Source organism: Pezoporus flaviventris, unplaced genomic scaffold (genome assembly GCF_033815535.1).
Source record: "Pezoporus flaviventris isolate CSIRO_AGI_PZ_B2104156 unplaced genomic scaffold, CSIRO_AGI_Pfla_v1 ptg000023l, whole genome shotgun sequence".
In the NCBI taxonomy this organism is placed as follows: domain Eukaryota; kingdom Metazoa; phylum Chordata; class Aves; order Psittaciformes; family Psittacidae; genus Pezoporus; species Pezoporus flaviventris.
In genome coordinates, this window is record NW_026892571.1 from 19915544 (window position 1) to 19928289 (window position 12746).

Here is a 12746-nt window from a genome sequence, read left to right on the forward strand (position 1 = left end):
GAGCACCTTGAGGACCATGGGGAGACAGGTCTGGCTCCACTGACATGAGCTCCCCATCTACAAGGTGATCAATGCATGGCATCACAAACACCATCTTTGGGCAAACTAAACCAGTTGGTGCCACAAGTACTGACCTCTCACTTTCTGCCCAATGACTAATAAAGGATGCCTCTTCATTGCTTTCATTGCTAAAAAAAGCTGAACAACCTCTTGCTGGCTGGAGGCCCTTCATTAACAGCACCAAGCTACTGTATTTTGTAGGGCTCTAAATGAAAATACTACATCAAGGGGTCAAACAACAGTATGGAACAGGGTCCATAACCTGCAGGGACACTCTGACCTGGCTGGTACTGGGGGAGAGGAGTTTCCAGCTGCCCATCGCTGGATGTGACAAACCAGGAGATGCCTTCAGGATGCCAACAGCACACCCAGCACTGGGCCAGCCTGGCTGAGAGTGGCTTCTCCCTGGCTTCCTCGCTCACCACAGCCTAACACGCTTGCTAGCAGCGGACCAAGACTCCTCACAGCAACTGAGCCTCTGGCTCTCTCCAGCCCCAGGCTGCTTTCTACCCCGACACCAAGAGCCCAGCAGATGCAGAAGTCACATTCTCAGAGCACCGTCCGTGCATTTTCCAGCCTTGCAAACGCCCTGGGTCACACAGGCCAGGACCCATCTCTGCACGACTCCAGCCACACTGTGCATGGGGCCGTGTCTCAGCAGACTGAAATCATGCTGGGTCTCACAGCTGCATGAACCCACAGACCAGAGCTAAGGCTGGGGCTCCGAAACATCACTGAAATTCAGCAATACATGGCTCTGGGAGACGTGCAGATCCCTGTTCTCCCCCATGTCTTCTGACACAATGACTTTTTGCAGAAGGCAATTGCTGCAGAGCCACTTGTAAAGCTTTTGGTGGGCCTATGAGATGGGATTTGCATCTGCCAAGAAACCAGGCAGACAAACAGGGCCTCCCCTGGACACCTGCATGATGCTCGTCCTCCAGTGGAGAGCATTACCCCGCACCAGTCTGCAGGAGCAGAGCAATCACAAGCAGACATCTGGCACACCACTCCTGCGAGCCAGAAATTTCAGTGGGGAGCCAGTTACAAAGCAACACTGCTCATGCTGTTATTGTAATTAAGGGTCTGTCAGCCTCCTGCAACCAAGGCCAAGTTTAGTTAGGGACTGTGAGGGAGGGCTCTCAGAAACCACCTCTCTAATTCTCCATTTCCCACCTCCTGATCCCACACACGCACATTTTCACACGCAGCTTTCCAGCCACAGTCAGAGCAGTGTCCACCTCTGCCGGTGTCTGACTTCCAGCAGCAGAGCCCATCTCCTGCTCCATCACCGCATGCGTGCACGTGCGGCAACAGAGCAGGGCCCCATGGACACAAAGCTCCTTTTCCCCCGGCAGCTTCCCGCAGCACACACCGCAGGCCGGGAGGCACCGTCCTCGGGCTGCCGTGCCCTGGCAAAGGGCTCTGCGGGGCTGCACCAGGAACACCCAGCCCAGGCTCGCGGTGCTCCGCAGAGTGCCTCTGGGCGCGGCTGGTGGGTAGGAGCCAGGTGTTAAACACACCACGGCCCCCCCGACGCCGATCGCATCTGGCGCCCATCAGGCCGAGCCACGCAGCGAGGCAGCTCCGTCAGCGCGAGGTGGAAGGACGGGCGCCTCCGTACCCTGACCTCCGTGCTGGTAAGGTTTCCTCAGGCTGCAAGCGGAGCAATCTGTCACCCCAGCTAATGCTGCTCATCAGCCGCTCACTGCTGCGAGGCTGGCGGCAGAAAAGAACCGTCAGTGACTGGTTCTCACTATCTGGTCAAATGCCCACGTTCATCAGACAGGCTCTTTTCACCAGTCAGGGTGCTTTTCCCTCGCTCACAGAGCTAACAAATGGAATGCAAGGAAATGCTTGTTTAAAAACCCCAGTGGCCTCCCAAGGCCTACGGAGCCTTGGAAAAGAGTGTCCTGGGGAAGCCGCATGTGCAGGGCTGGTTCACCAAGGCTGCAGCTGAAATAGCGGCTCTGCCAGGAGCCGGTTCTTCTCCTGTCACCGTACTTCTTGGGGAGCCTGTTACCAGCATCCTCGACAGTTTCCACTTGGAAACCCCTGCACTAAAAGGAGCTGCAAATCAAACCAGGCAGCCAACAGGATTTTTAAATTTAACTACAAAATTATTGAAGCCCCCTTCGAGGATGTTATCACTGGGTTTACACCCACTCTGGCTTCAGATAATACAGCAGCAATAAATGGTAATGTGCACTATGGAACATGATTTATTTTTGCCGAGCAGGCTTGGCATCTATAAATCTCAGCACTCAACATTTAAAGTTATTCCGAAGACAAAATAGACATGAGGGAGATAACACTCTTTATCTCCATTAACATTTTATTGTTATTCAGCGAATATGGATACGGGCTGATCCAAGGGTAGGAAAATCACAGCAATTTTTTTGCATACTCAGGAAGCTGAGATAATGGTGGTGGTTTACGGCTTCAAGAGGGAATCAACTGAAATGCAGGACAGAGATTGAAACGGGATCGGCTGTCTGGTTTGGTTTCTGGTGCCTATTTCAGTTACCTCTCCATCCACAGGACCTGCTTTAGGAGGGATGGTCCCCGGCCCTCTCTACGCACACTCACTGCACGAGCACGCAGGGAAACAGCTTTTAAGGGAAACAAAAAGGCTGCAGAGCAATTCTGTGCCGCACAGGCAGACAGCACTGCAGCGAGCAGAAGCTGTCTGGATATACCAGCTCTCCCCAGCCCTGCTGCCTGGACTCCTGCGGTTCCCACAGCCCCAGCACAAAGCTCCTGCCCCTCCTGGCTTTGCTCCTGCTGCCCAAGGTGTCTGTCACACCTCTGAGTACTACAGCAGGAGCCACGAGGCTCCTCTCATCCATCCAGCAGCGCCTCCAGCCCCAAGGCTGCAATGTCCCCTCCCACCACCAGCACCCCTGACAAAAACCTGGCCTGAGAAGGGCCAGCCCAGGCAACACTTGGAAGGATTCAGAGGACCAAATTGCTGAGGAGAAGCTTGAATCTGACACAGGGAAAATGTCAACTTACGGAAAACAGCCGGGTTATCGAAAAGGCTCAACAACAATGCAAAGCTACAATAAAGGGTACTCCTCTGACTGCTTCCCTGGCCCATCACCTCTCTGCTCGCCCAGGCTTTGCCCAGCAGGAAGAGGGGGCTGGATTGTGAAGGGCAAAGCAAAAAACCATCCCAACTCGGTTAACTGCTCAATGCAATGGCAAACCTCACAGGGAACAGCACAAGGATGTTGGTCAACAAGCTGGAGGGAAGGGATATGATCCAGAGGGACTTGGACAGGCTGGAGAAGTGGGACTATGCCAGCCTCATGAAGTTCAACCAGGCCAAGTACAAGGCCCTGTCCCTGGGCCAGGGCTACCCAAGAGTAAATGCAGGTTGAGTGGAGACTGGACAGAGCAGCTCTGAGGAGAAGACCTTGGGGGCTTGGTTGATGAGAAGCTCCCCATGTACTCTTGAGCCCAGAACCCCTGCGTGTGCTGGGCTGCACCCCCAGAGCATGAGCAGCAGCTCAGGAAGGGGATTCTGCCCCTCTGCTGTGCTCTGTGGAGCTCTTAGGCAGAAGCTCTTCCCTGCGAGGGTGCTGAGGCGCTGGCACAGGGTGCCCAGAGAAGCTGTGGCTGCCCCATCCCTGGCAATGCTCAAGGCCAGGTTGGACACAGGGGCTTGGAGCAAGCTGCTCTAGCGGAAGGGGTCCCTGCCTGTGGCAGGGGTTGGAGCTGGAGGAGCTTTAAGGTCCCTTCCAATCCAGTCAGTCTATGAGTCTGTGGCAAGAATAACAACAGCACCCAGGACTCCCTTCACTCTGCCACGGTGAGCGAGGTCCCACTAATCCATGCCTGCACTTCCAGAGTGATTCAAAGGCCAGTGGCACCGGGCGAGAGGAGCACTGCCATTCCCTGCTATGGGGGGAACTACTCAAAGACCCTTCAAATATTTCCCCTCAAGAAATCAGGCTCACAATGAAGCAGGAGAAAAACAACCACCAGCACTGAAACAACTGCTCTGAATGGAGACATTGACTCTGATGGCTCAATTATACCTCTACTGGGGAGGGCAGCAGGACCCAAGCTGTGTTTCTGACAAGGTAGGAATAACGCACTGATTCCACATCTGGGCTCTGATTTTGCATTGCCCCAGCTCCAGGGCAGTCGCCAGCCCCATAAGTCACAGGGACTTTGGGAGGGCCTCAAGGAGCTCAGGTGCCATTGCCCAGGGCTGCCAGGCATCCCAGACCCAGGGTGGTGCTAGACAGGGATGCTGTGATGAGATGCCAGTGGGTGTTTGGGGTTTACCCATAGGCCCCAGGCAGACCTGCCATGCAGCATTCCACTGTGGCAGGGCTCCCCAGATCCCTGCAGTGGTGGATACCAGCACACTTCTGCCCAGTGCATTCCCTGCGGTACCCAGGCTCCGTGCAGCCCTGGCTGCAGCTGGAGCATTGTGCTTGCTCAGCACATCAGCCTGAGTGCTTCCAGCAGCCGAGATCAGGAGGGATGGGGAGGAAGCAGCTGCTATTTTTAACCTGCCTCATCAGCACCCTGCCACGTCAACGCACCTCAGCTCTGCTACGTGTGCACAGCTCACACCTCTCACAGGGGTTACAGGAGTCACCAGCCCACACCGGTGGCATTTTCAGCAGCTGGGACATATTACCAAAGGATCTCTTCCATGAGCCTTTACTCCCACAACCAGTGACCAAGCCACTGGCAGGGGTGCTCCTCTGCTCTTAACTCCCAGTTTAGGGTACCTGATGCTGCCACAGCATTTGCCTTAAGCCCAATGACCTGCTGACTTCCCAGGGACAGGATATCTTTGGGAAGGAGGTGTTAGGGGTTTGGTAGAGCCCTGTGGACTCTTGTTCACACAAGTGACAACAGCTTTGCCAGGGAGCAAGGCCATACTGAGTAAAACCAAAAGCATATCCAGCCCAGCATCCCATCCCCCATGGATAACTGGAGATGCACGCCAACAGCGAAATCACGTAATGTGTTTCCAATCATGTTCTCCCACCCTCTAACAACGTTCAGCTCAGGGGCCTCCCAAGCCAGAGGTGATCTCTCCGTGCTTAGTAAGCCTTGACAGCTCTCATGACCTTATCCAGCCTCACAGATACTGAAAGATTACAAGGGTTGACTATCCCATGGGAAAACTTCCCAAGTCTGCTCCCCTTCACACAACTGCTGCTCCTCCAGACCTCCAGAAGTTTCCCCACTTAAGTTCCCTGTGCCCTGCCCGACACAGCCCAAGGCAGACCCCCACCATGGCATGGAGCCCCACACACGCTGGCGGCCGCAGGACACTGATGAGACACCAGTGGTTTATAGAGACTGGCCATCACTGCAGGAGCCAGCTGAGGAGCAAGCACATCCAAGGGGAGGCACAAAACGGAGATAGGCACAGAAGGGACAGGACGGAAGGGGCATGGGGAAAGCTTTTGTTGCCCCAGGCCTCCACCACTCCACCAAGTCCCACCATCCCATTTGGAAACCTGAGGATCGTGCAGTGCCCCACAGATGCTGTCACCAGTGACCAGGCACTCTCGCAGACCATCAGCACCGGGTCAGAGTCACATCATTCATTACCTGCTCCCAGTCCTCTCACTAATCCCAAGATTACAGCATCCCCAGGCATATCTATTCTCTCATTAATCTGAACTTAAAAGTATCCCCAAGTCGGCTTTGACGCAGGGCACTACAAGCACAAGGCTCTCCTCACAGTGATCCCAGGATTAGACAGAGGGAGATGCGCCTGTGGGTCCTTCCAACCTGGCTGGAATAAAGACTCTGGAAGAGGAAGGGAGGGCTAAACATAGTGCATGTGTATAAATAAAAAGCATAAAAGATGGGATTATGTTTCATAATCAAAGGATTTATGTGATAAAACAACAACTTCACGGAGGTTCCTGGATTAATTAAATCCCAATCCAGATGATCCCCAAAATAAACTGACATCATTCGCAACAACAAAAATACCCACCAGCTCTCACCGTGAACCCAGGCTGGGGTCAAGCACCTTGTGCTTTTCTGGGAACCACATGCAGGCTTTTATAGAGGTCACTGTGGCCACAGATTTCTCTTCACAAACTGACCGGGAAATGAAACAGTGTTTAGGGACCTGGCACAGCATGACCCAGGCTGCTTCTGGAATGTGCTCCCTGCAGGCGGGTGACCACCTGGTCAGGCTGTAATGGCACGGATTGCTTCTCCCCACAAAACAGAGCAGGGGAGCCTGAATTTATCCTCTGCTCATGCACCCAGCGGCTCCAGGGTACCCACAGCTCCTGGTGAGCTCCTGGTGGGGGGACTCATGAGGCCATGTCCTCAGCATCAGGGCAGAGGCAGCTCCTTCCAGCAGCACAGTATGACAGTGGGACAGGGAAAAAAGTGGAACGGGAATGACAAGAGAGGCAAGGGAGTTTCAGCTGGAAGTAACAGGATTAAACTAGGAAAAGGAAATGAGGGCTTAATGATAGATTTCTCAATGGAAAAATCTATTTGATTTAGGAAACACTCCTCAAAGAGATTAAAGACTCGATGGACTTCAGCCAGCACACTGGGAAAAGGGGTGTGGGGAGCAACTGAAAAGCAGATGCAGGGAGCCATGGCCCAGGAGACAGGGTGCATCCCTGAGGCCACACAGCCCCTGTAGGGCAGGTACTCCATTGGCAGAGCCGATGAGAGACAGGGATATCCTTCCAGGGGTGCTTCTGGATCACAGCTGGCCCCACAGCAGGCCCACACTGTGGCCGTGGGACAAGGGTCCTCCTCCAACAGCACAACCATGTGCTCACAGGCATCCCACCTGAACCCACATGGGCTGGGTCCAAATGTCCCTCTCATCAGGGCACGGAGCACAGAACAGGGTGTTCACACCATCCCTCCTCTGTCTGGAGGTATCTACCCAACTGTCAACCACCAAGAGGACTGGGGGACCTGCTGGGTGGGCAGCACCACACAAGAAAGGTGACACGCAGAGCTTGAAGACTTCAGGGGATGGGCATTTTGGGTCAAGCTACTGGAAATGGGCCAATGTGCAGGGGCCCCACGCCTCTAGGAAGCACGTCTAGCAGTGCAAGCTACTCAAACGGTTTGTTTGTATCCAAATAGTCTCAATTTGTCCTACTTCTGGCTGGGCGTTGAGCAGAATTGCCAATGAAGATGGGGTTATGCAGCAGAACAAACCAAGCTTATTTTGCGAGCATCTCTCACGAGGAACCCGCCGTTCACGGCAGTGCTGCCAGCTCCGGGCCAGCCAACAACCGAACAGCAAGGCTGGAGCCTCACCCGGCTCCAAGTGTGGGGATGCAGCTGCATCTCTGCAACTCGGTATTCTCTGGCAGCCAAAGTCGAGTTAGCACAATGGCTGCACCTCCTTCATTAACAGCACTCTTGAGCACCGTAAGAAGGAGGCATTCAAGTGTCTGCTTTTGAAAAGCCATCCTCATCCCGCATTTGCATTCAAATACCAGACCTATTTAAGTGACGACACTTCACTAAACCGAATTGCATAACCCCATCCTTCCCTCACTGACACACCACGGACACCTTCACTTGGAGCCTTCACCTCCGGAGCAGGATTTGGAAGGATTTTTATTTCAAGACATGTTACCGACCACATCGGTTTAGGCACATTCTGCTTTCACGTGTAATAAAAAATAGAACTGAATCGTCTTCCTTCACTTGTTTTCCTCGCTAGCAAGATCTACCATTTCAGAGCACATTCAGCCTTCCTCCAGCATCACAACCGCATGGAGAAGCACAAGTCCCGAGCGGCATGAGATGAGGAGAAACTCCCAGCTGAGAGACAGCCACCAAACAGGCTCCTGAGGCTGATTCAGTCCGGCCGCAGCAGCAGCGATCCCTCGGATGAGTCCATTACCGCCGCACAAACCCTGCCGGCCCGTTTACTGGGCAGAGCTGGGCTATGGTTTTCTCATACAGCACACAAAGCTCTTCTGAAAACACCAGCGTGCAGCTTGAGGAAATCCACCACGGATTACGAAACAGACTGGATCTTACCCCTGAAAACCCCTGGAAGCCCCGGCGTCACTGAAATCACTATATCTGCTCATCAGGCTCACCTCAACCCTCCATTCTTCCCGGCCACAGAAAGCACGCTCTCAGCAGGTCACAACAGGGCAGCTATAACCCCAGTTTTTGTCTGCTGCCTGCTGCAGCTGCCTTTTATAACACAGAAACAGCAAATTCATCCCGCCACAGCCCGCAGTGATGTGAGCCAGGTTTGTGGACACGGGAGCTCGGCTCCATCCCACCCCTCCGGCAGAGCTTCCCTGCCTCCTGCACCGGTGAGGCGTCTGCCACCCAGCCCCACATGTGACACACCAGGAGCAGCGAGCCAGGGACAGCCGGTGTGCCACCTCCCTGCTCTGGGCACTGCCAGTGCCTGGCACTGATGTTCCAGCCACACACAGGCAACACGAACGTCCCTATGGCCGTTTTCTGTGGCTCACCAGGTACCCAAAGCTTTCCACTCCTGTATTAAACCAGATATGTTCCTGATAAACCTTCCTTTAGCCATGGGCTGGAGTAATAACGTTCCCAAAGTCTGGTCCTACATTGGCTTCCTTTTGAGCCTGAGGAGGATGAACCAGCACAGGAAAGCCTCTTTGGCTACTAATCAGCCAAACTACTATTAATAAGCCTTTATTTATTAGCTACTATTAATAAGCCTGTATTTATTAACTACTACTACTAAGCCTGCCCAGGCTCCCTGGTGTTCAGCCTGTTTTCTGAAGTTGGATGCAAGGGGTCAGTGCCACCGGGAGGGATGGAGCCGGTGGTTTTGCTCCACAGTGGCTGTGTTTTCCTCCCGAGGCAAGGATGCATGGGGAGGCTGGAGGCAATGGAAGCAGCTCTGGGCTGTCGGGAAGGGCAGCAGAGGCAGCCGCTGCTCCTGCCCTGTCACTCCTCCAGCCCCGCCGGTGGAGCCTCCCTCTTTGTGGCAGCTGCAGCATCACGAGCAGCCTGCAGCTCCCTTCAGATGCCTGATCCGAACATGGCCACAGCGTCTGCTCCGCTGCCCGAGCCTGCGGGAAACCGTGCTCAGACGCACCCGTGAGCTTCGCCGGGGCTGACACTGGCCATGTCCAACAGATTTGGCATCTCCTCAACCCCCGCAACACGCAAGTCAGAACACGCAATTCTTCCTGCAGAGGCTTGCAGCAAAAATAGCCCTGAGATAACTATTTCATTTCTGTACCGAGAACCGCACCGGGATCTACCTTATTTCCAAGTCTGACAACCCCGCTGCAGCCACAGGCCACCTGCGGATGCGCTGATGCAGCTGTAACCTAAGGAAGCCGAGCTTGAAACCGCTCCCGCCCGCCTCCCGTCTGCCGGGAGCCCCCAGCCCGGAACCGGTCCCGGCTCCTCGGGGAACGGGCTGCGATCGGCCTGGGCTGGAGGCTGCCGGCGGGGCCGGGCTCGATTCGACCCGCTCCGCTCCCGATGCCCGGGTGGAGATGGGGGTCCTGGGACCCCGGTTCGCTGTTCTCCTGCCCGGCTGCGGCTCCGCTCCCTCACAGCACCGAGGGGCCAGCGCGGGGCGGGCCGGACCCTCCAGCCCGGCTCGGGGGGCCCAGCGCCGCGGGATCCGGAGGGTCCGGCGCTGCTGAGTCACCGGAGAGGGTCAGCGGGTCCGGACTGAGCCTCCGCGGAGCGGCTCGGCAGGGGGGAGCGGGGCCCGGCCCCGATGCAGGCAGCGGGGGTTCGGCAGGGGCCGGGACCGGCCCCCCCACCTGCTGCGGGGAAAGGGGCTGCGGCTCCGCGGCACTCGCTCACCTTCCGTGGCATAGCTGTGGTCTCGCAGGAAACTGCTGCTGATCTTGCGGGTCTCAACGTCCTCCTCCATTGACGGCGGGCTGGCGGGCGCGGGGCTTCAGCAGCCGCAGATCCATCATCCCCCCGCGCCCTGCTCCGCGGCGGCCGGCCGCGAAATGCCGCGGCGGTGGCGGGGGGGGGCGGCGCGCAGGGGCGGTGGAGCCCGCTGGCTCCTCCCATACGGCACGGCTTGGCTCGGCACAGCACGGCACGGAGCTCCGCCCGCCCCGTCGGGCACGGCGCGTCTCGGGCGGGCGGAGCGCGGCGCTGCCCCTGCCCTGGGGATGCTCCTGCCTCCGAGGGATGCTTCTGTCTCCGGAAAGTGCCCCTCCCTGACCTGCCTGCCCCGGACACAAGAACTAAGCCGGGCTCTGACACCAGGCCCCTTCTTTGGCAGAAGAAGAGCCACTGCGTGTAAGCTCCGCGTGCCCTGGGACAGAGGCTGCAGCGAGGGCCATGGGGCAGCCACGCCAGCACCAATAAGGCGGGGGGGGGGTGTGACCACACCCAGGCTCATCCCTCTCGGCTGTGGAAGGGGTAGGGATGCGCCGAGGCTCTTCAGGTCAGTGAGGGATGGGAAGGAGTGAAGGTGGGTCGGTGACACTGGGGAAGACGCAAGCACAGGGGCTGCGGGTGAAGCACCGTGAGCTCAGGGTGAGCCATAGGAACCCCAGAGCTTGGCGCCCACCTCAGCAAAACTACGCTCTGCCACAGCACAGGAGCTGCCTTGACAGCCCAGTGCCACATCAGTGGGGAGTGTTACTGGTACTGGGACAAGCGGGGAAATAAGGGATACAGAGGGAATGGGCAAAGATGCTGAATAACTGTAAATACAGTAGTGCGCTGCAAATAAATTTCCTCTCCTAACTGTAGTATCATAATTAAAATCTCATTGGGAAGGTTCAAGATTTTACAGCCTCTTACTATTCTGCTGCAATCACACTGCCTCCTTGGGAGCTGCTGATTTCAGGGCAAGCACAGGAGATAACATCTCTGAACAAGAAGGCTCAAGGACTCACGTATGTCCAGTGTGCACATCATGTGGACAGAGCACTCGGCAGCACCACTGATGAGTGTGGATCCTCTCAGATGAAAGGCAAGAGAGAGGAAAAAGCTCTTTCTGCCCCGTGTGGTGACCTTGTGAGGCAAGGTGAATTCCCAGGCTCTCACTGTGCCTCTCTTCCACTTGCTGACATGCTGTCACATTGAGGTTGATAAAAAGCATTGTAAACCTGCACCTTGGAGAACTCCAGCACTTCCTCACAGTCATATATAACTTCAAGGATTTGTCAGTGAAGCACATCACATCACAGGCCATTCGTTAATACAGGGATTACTGAGGTGACAAACCAGAAGCATTCATCAGACAGGCACAAGCCTGAAGTCTCCATGCCCAAAGCGTTCACTGAGTTATTCTGGAATTTGAGTTCCTTGCTACAATCACCAGACACATGTTTAAGTTAAGCAAGCACACTGTATTTGTGGCTGAAGCTGCTCTCAGTTGCAGTGGGCAAGATCCACAGCTCAGTTTGAAGTCACTGTGACACGGCACAGGACCGAGCCATGGATTCACGGCCAAGCAGAGATGAATTTACCAAAGCCCTCTTGCAGGGCAGAAAGAGCCACAGCGGTAATGTTGTGCTTTAAAAACAACTTTTGTGCTGCTGGTAGCTCCTTGTAGATGCTACAGTGCAGGGGACCGGACCCGAACACAGCACTACAGGACTCAGAACTGCTGCTGGCTCCAGGAAAGTCAACTGACGGCTCCGGGCTCAGTCTCCTGTGTCCAAAGGGAAGGGAAGAGCACGGACCCCCACAGGAGAAGAGAGAAGGAAAGGAAAGGTAAAACCAAACCTCTACACCCTGGAACCAGACTGCTTCTGCCTGCCAGTTGTGTTTGCCTGCACTTGTGTATGCTGGGTGAGACACCGGAGCAATCTGGCTCAAACAATCCCAGCGCCAGGAAAGAAAAATAAAGATGGATTTTTAATAAGCAGATATTACCATATCACATCCTCCCTTCAGATCCCAGAGGGCAAATCTCAGTCAAGTCACTGCCCAGCTGAGTAACAAGCCCCTGCAATGCTCGTGAATATGGTTTAGGAAACAAACACAAACCAGCAACCTCCTCCCTTTCATTTCAGCAGGCTCCGTCTTCAGTGTATTTCCATTTTAACAAATGCCAAGTCCTTTCTCCCATATTAACTAGAAAAAATTACTCTCCCCATTGTGTATGAATTAAAATTACTATTCATAAGTCCTGCAAAGTTTTCCAGTGCACTGTATCATTTAAATGCATCCACAAGCCACCCATTTGTTATGCAACATGCATAGGAGCTGCATCATGAAATCCATTTATTCTCAGCTTTTTAGAATCCAGGAATGAGCCTTTACAGTAACTAAAAGCATTAGCTGTCCTAAGCGGGAATCCATTTGCAGATTAAATTCGCCAGAGGTCAGCTTGTAGCTGTCACTGCTTTCCAAACCCCCGCCCCTCTCCCATGTTATATACCTTGACATCCCTTGAAGAGCCAGGACACTTTCCACTTCACTGATTTTTGCTTCAATTAGACTAGGTTTAAGAGCTCCCATGCACAGGTTTCTGTGGGACCTCAGCAGTGTGTTAAGAATAATTGAATCAAGCCTCTGATTTCATGCTCAGCACAAAACTTCCTTCACCTCATTTGTTTTACCTTCACATCTAAGGCACTAAATCTATTTTCCTAATGACTGGACTGGGTTCAAACACAGCCTGATTTTTTTAACTGTTAAATATGCTGTTAGATAACAACATTTCTTCTAAACTTCTGTGAACTATTCCTGTTGATTGACTGATGGGCAGG

The 12746-nt window shown here is 54.5% G+C and overlaps 1 protein-coding gene across 2 annotated transcripts in view; it reads right to left on the reverse strand.

The window, feature by feature from the left end:
* The window catches only part of PPP2R2B (protein phosphatase 2 regulatory subunit Bbeta), a 59887-nt gene that overhangs the window by 33780 nt on the left and 13361 nt on the right, over positions 1-12746 (reverse strand). The window contains exon 1 of one of the 2 annotated variants that reach the window (XM_061457164.1): positions 9865-10093. The exons of the other annotated variant lie outside the window; for it this stretch is intronic. Within the exon in view, the coding sequence (XP_061313148.1) occupies positions 9865-9934 (70 nt within the window). The 5' untranslated portion in view covers positions 9935-10093. Of the gene's footprint in view, positions 1-9864; positions 10094-12746 lie in introns of those variants that run through there. 2 annotated transcript variants of the gene reach the window in all.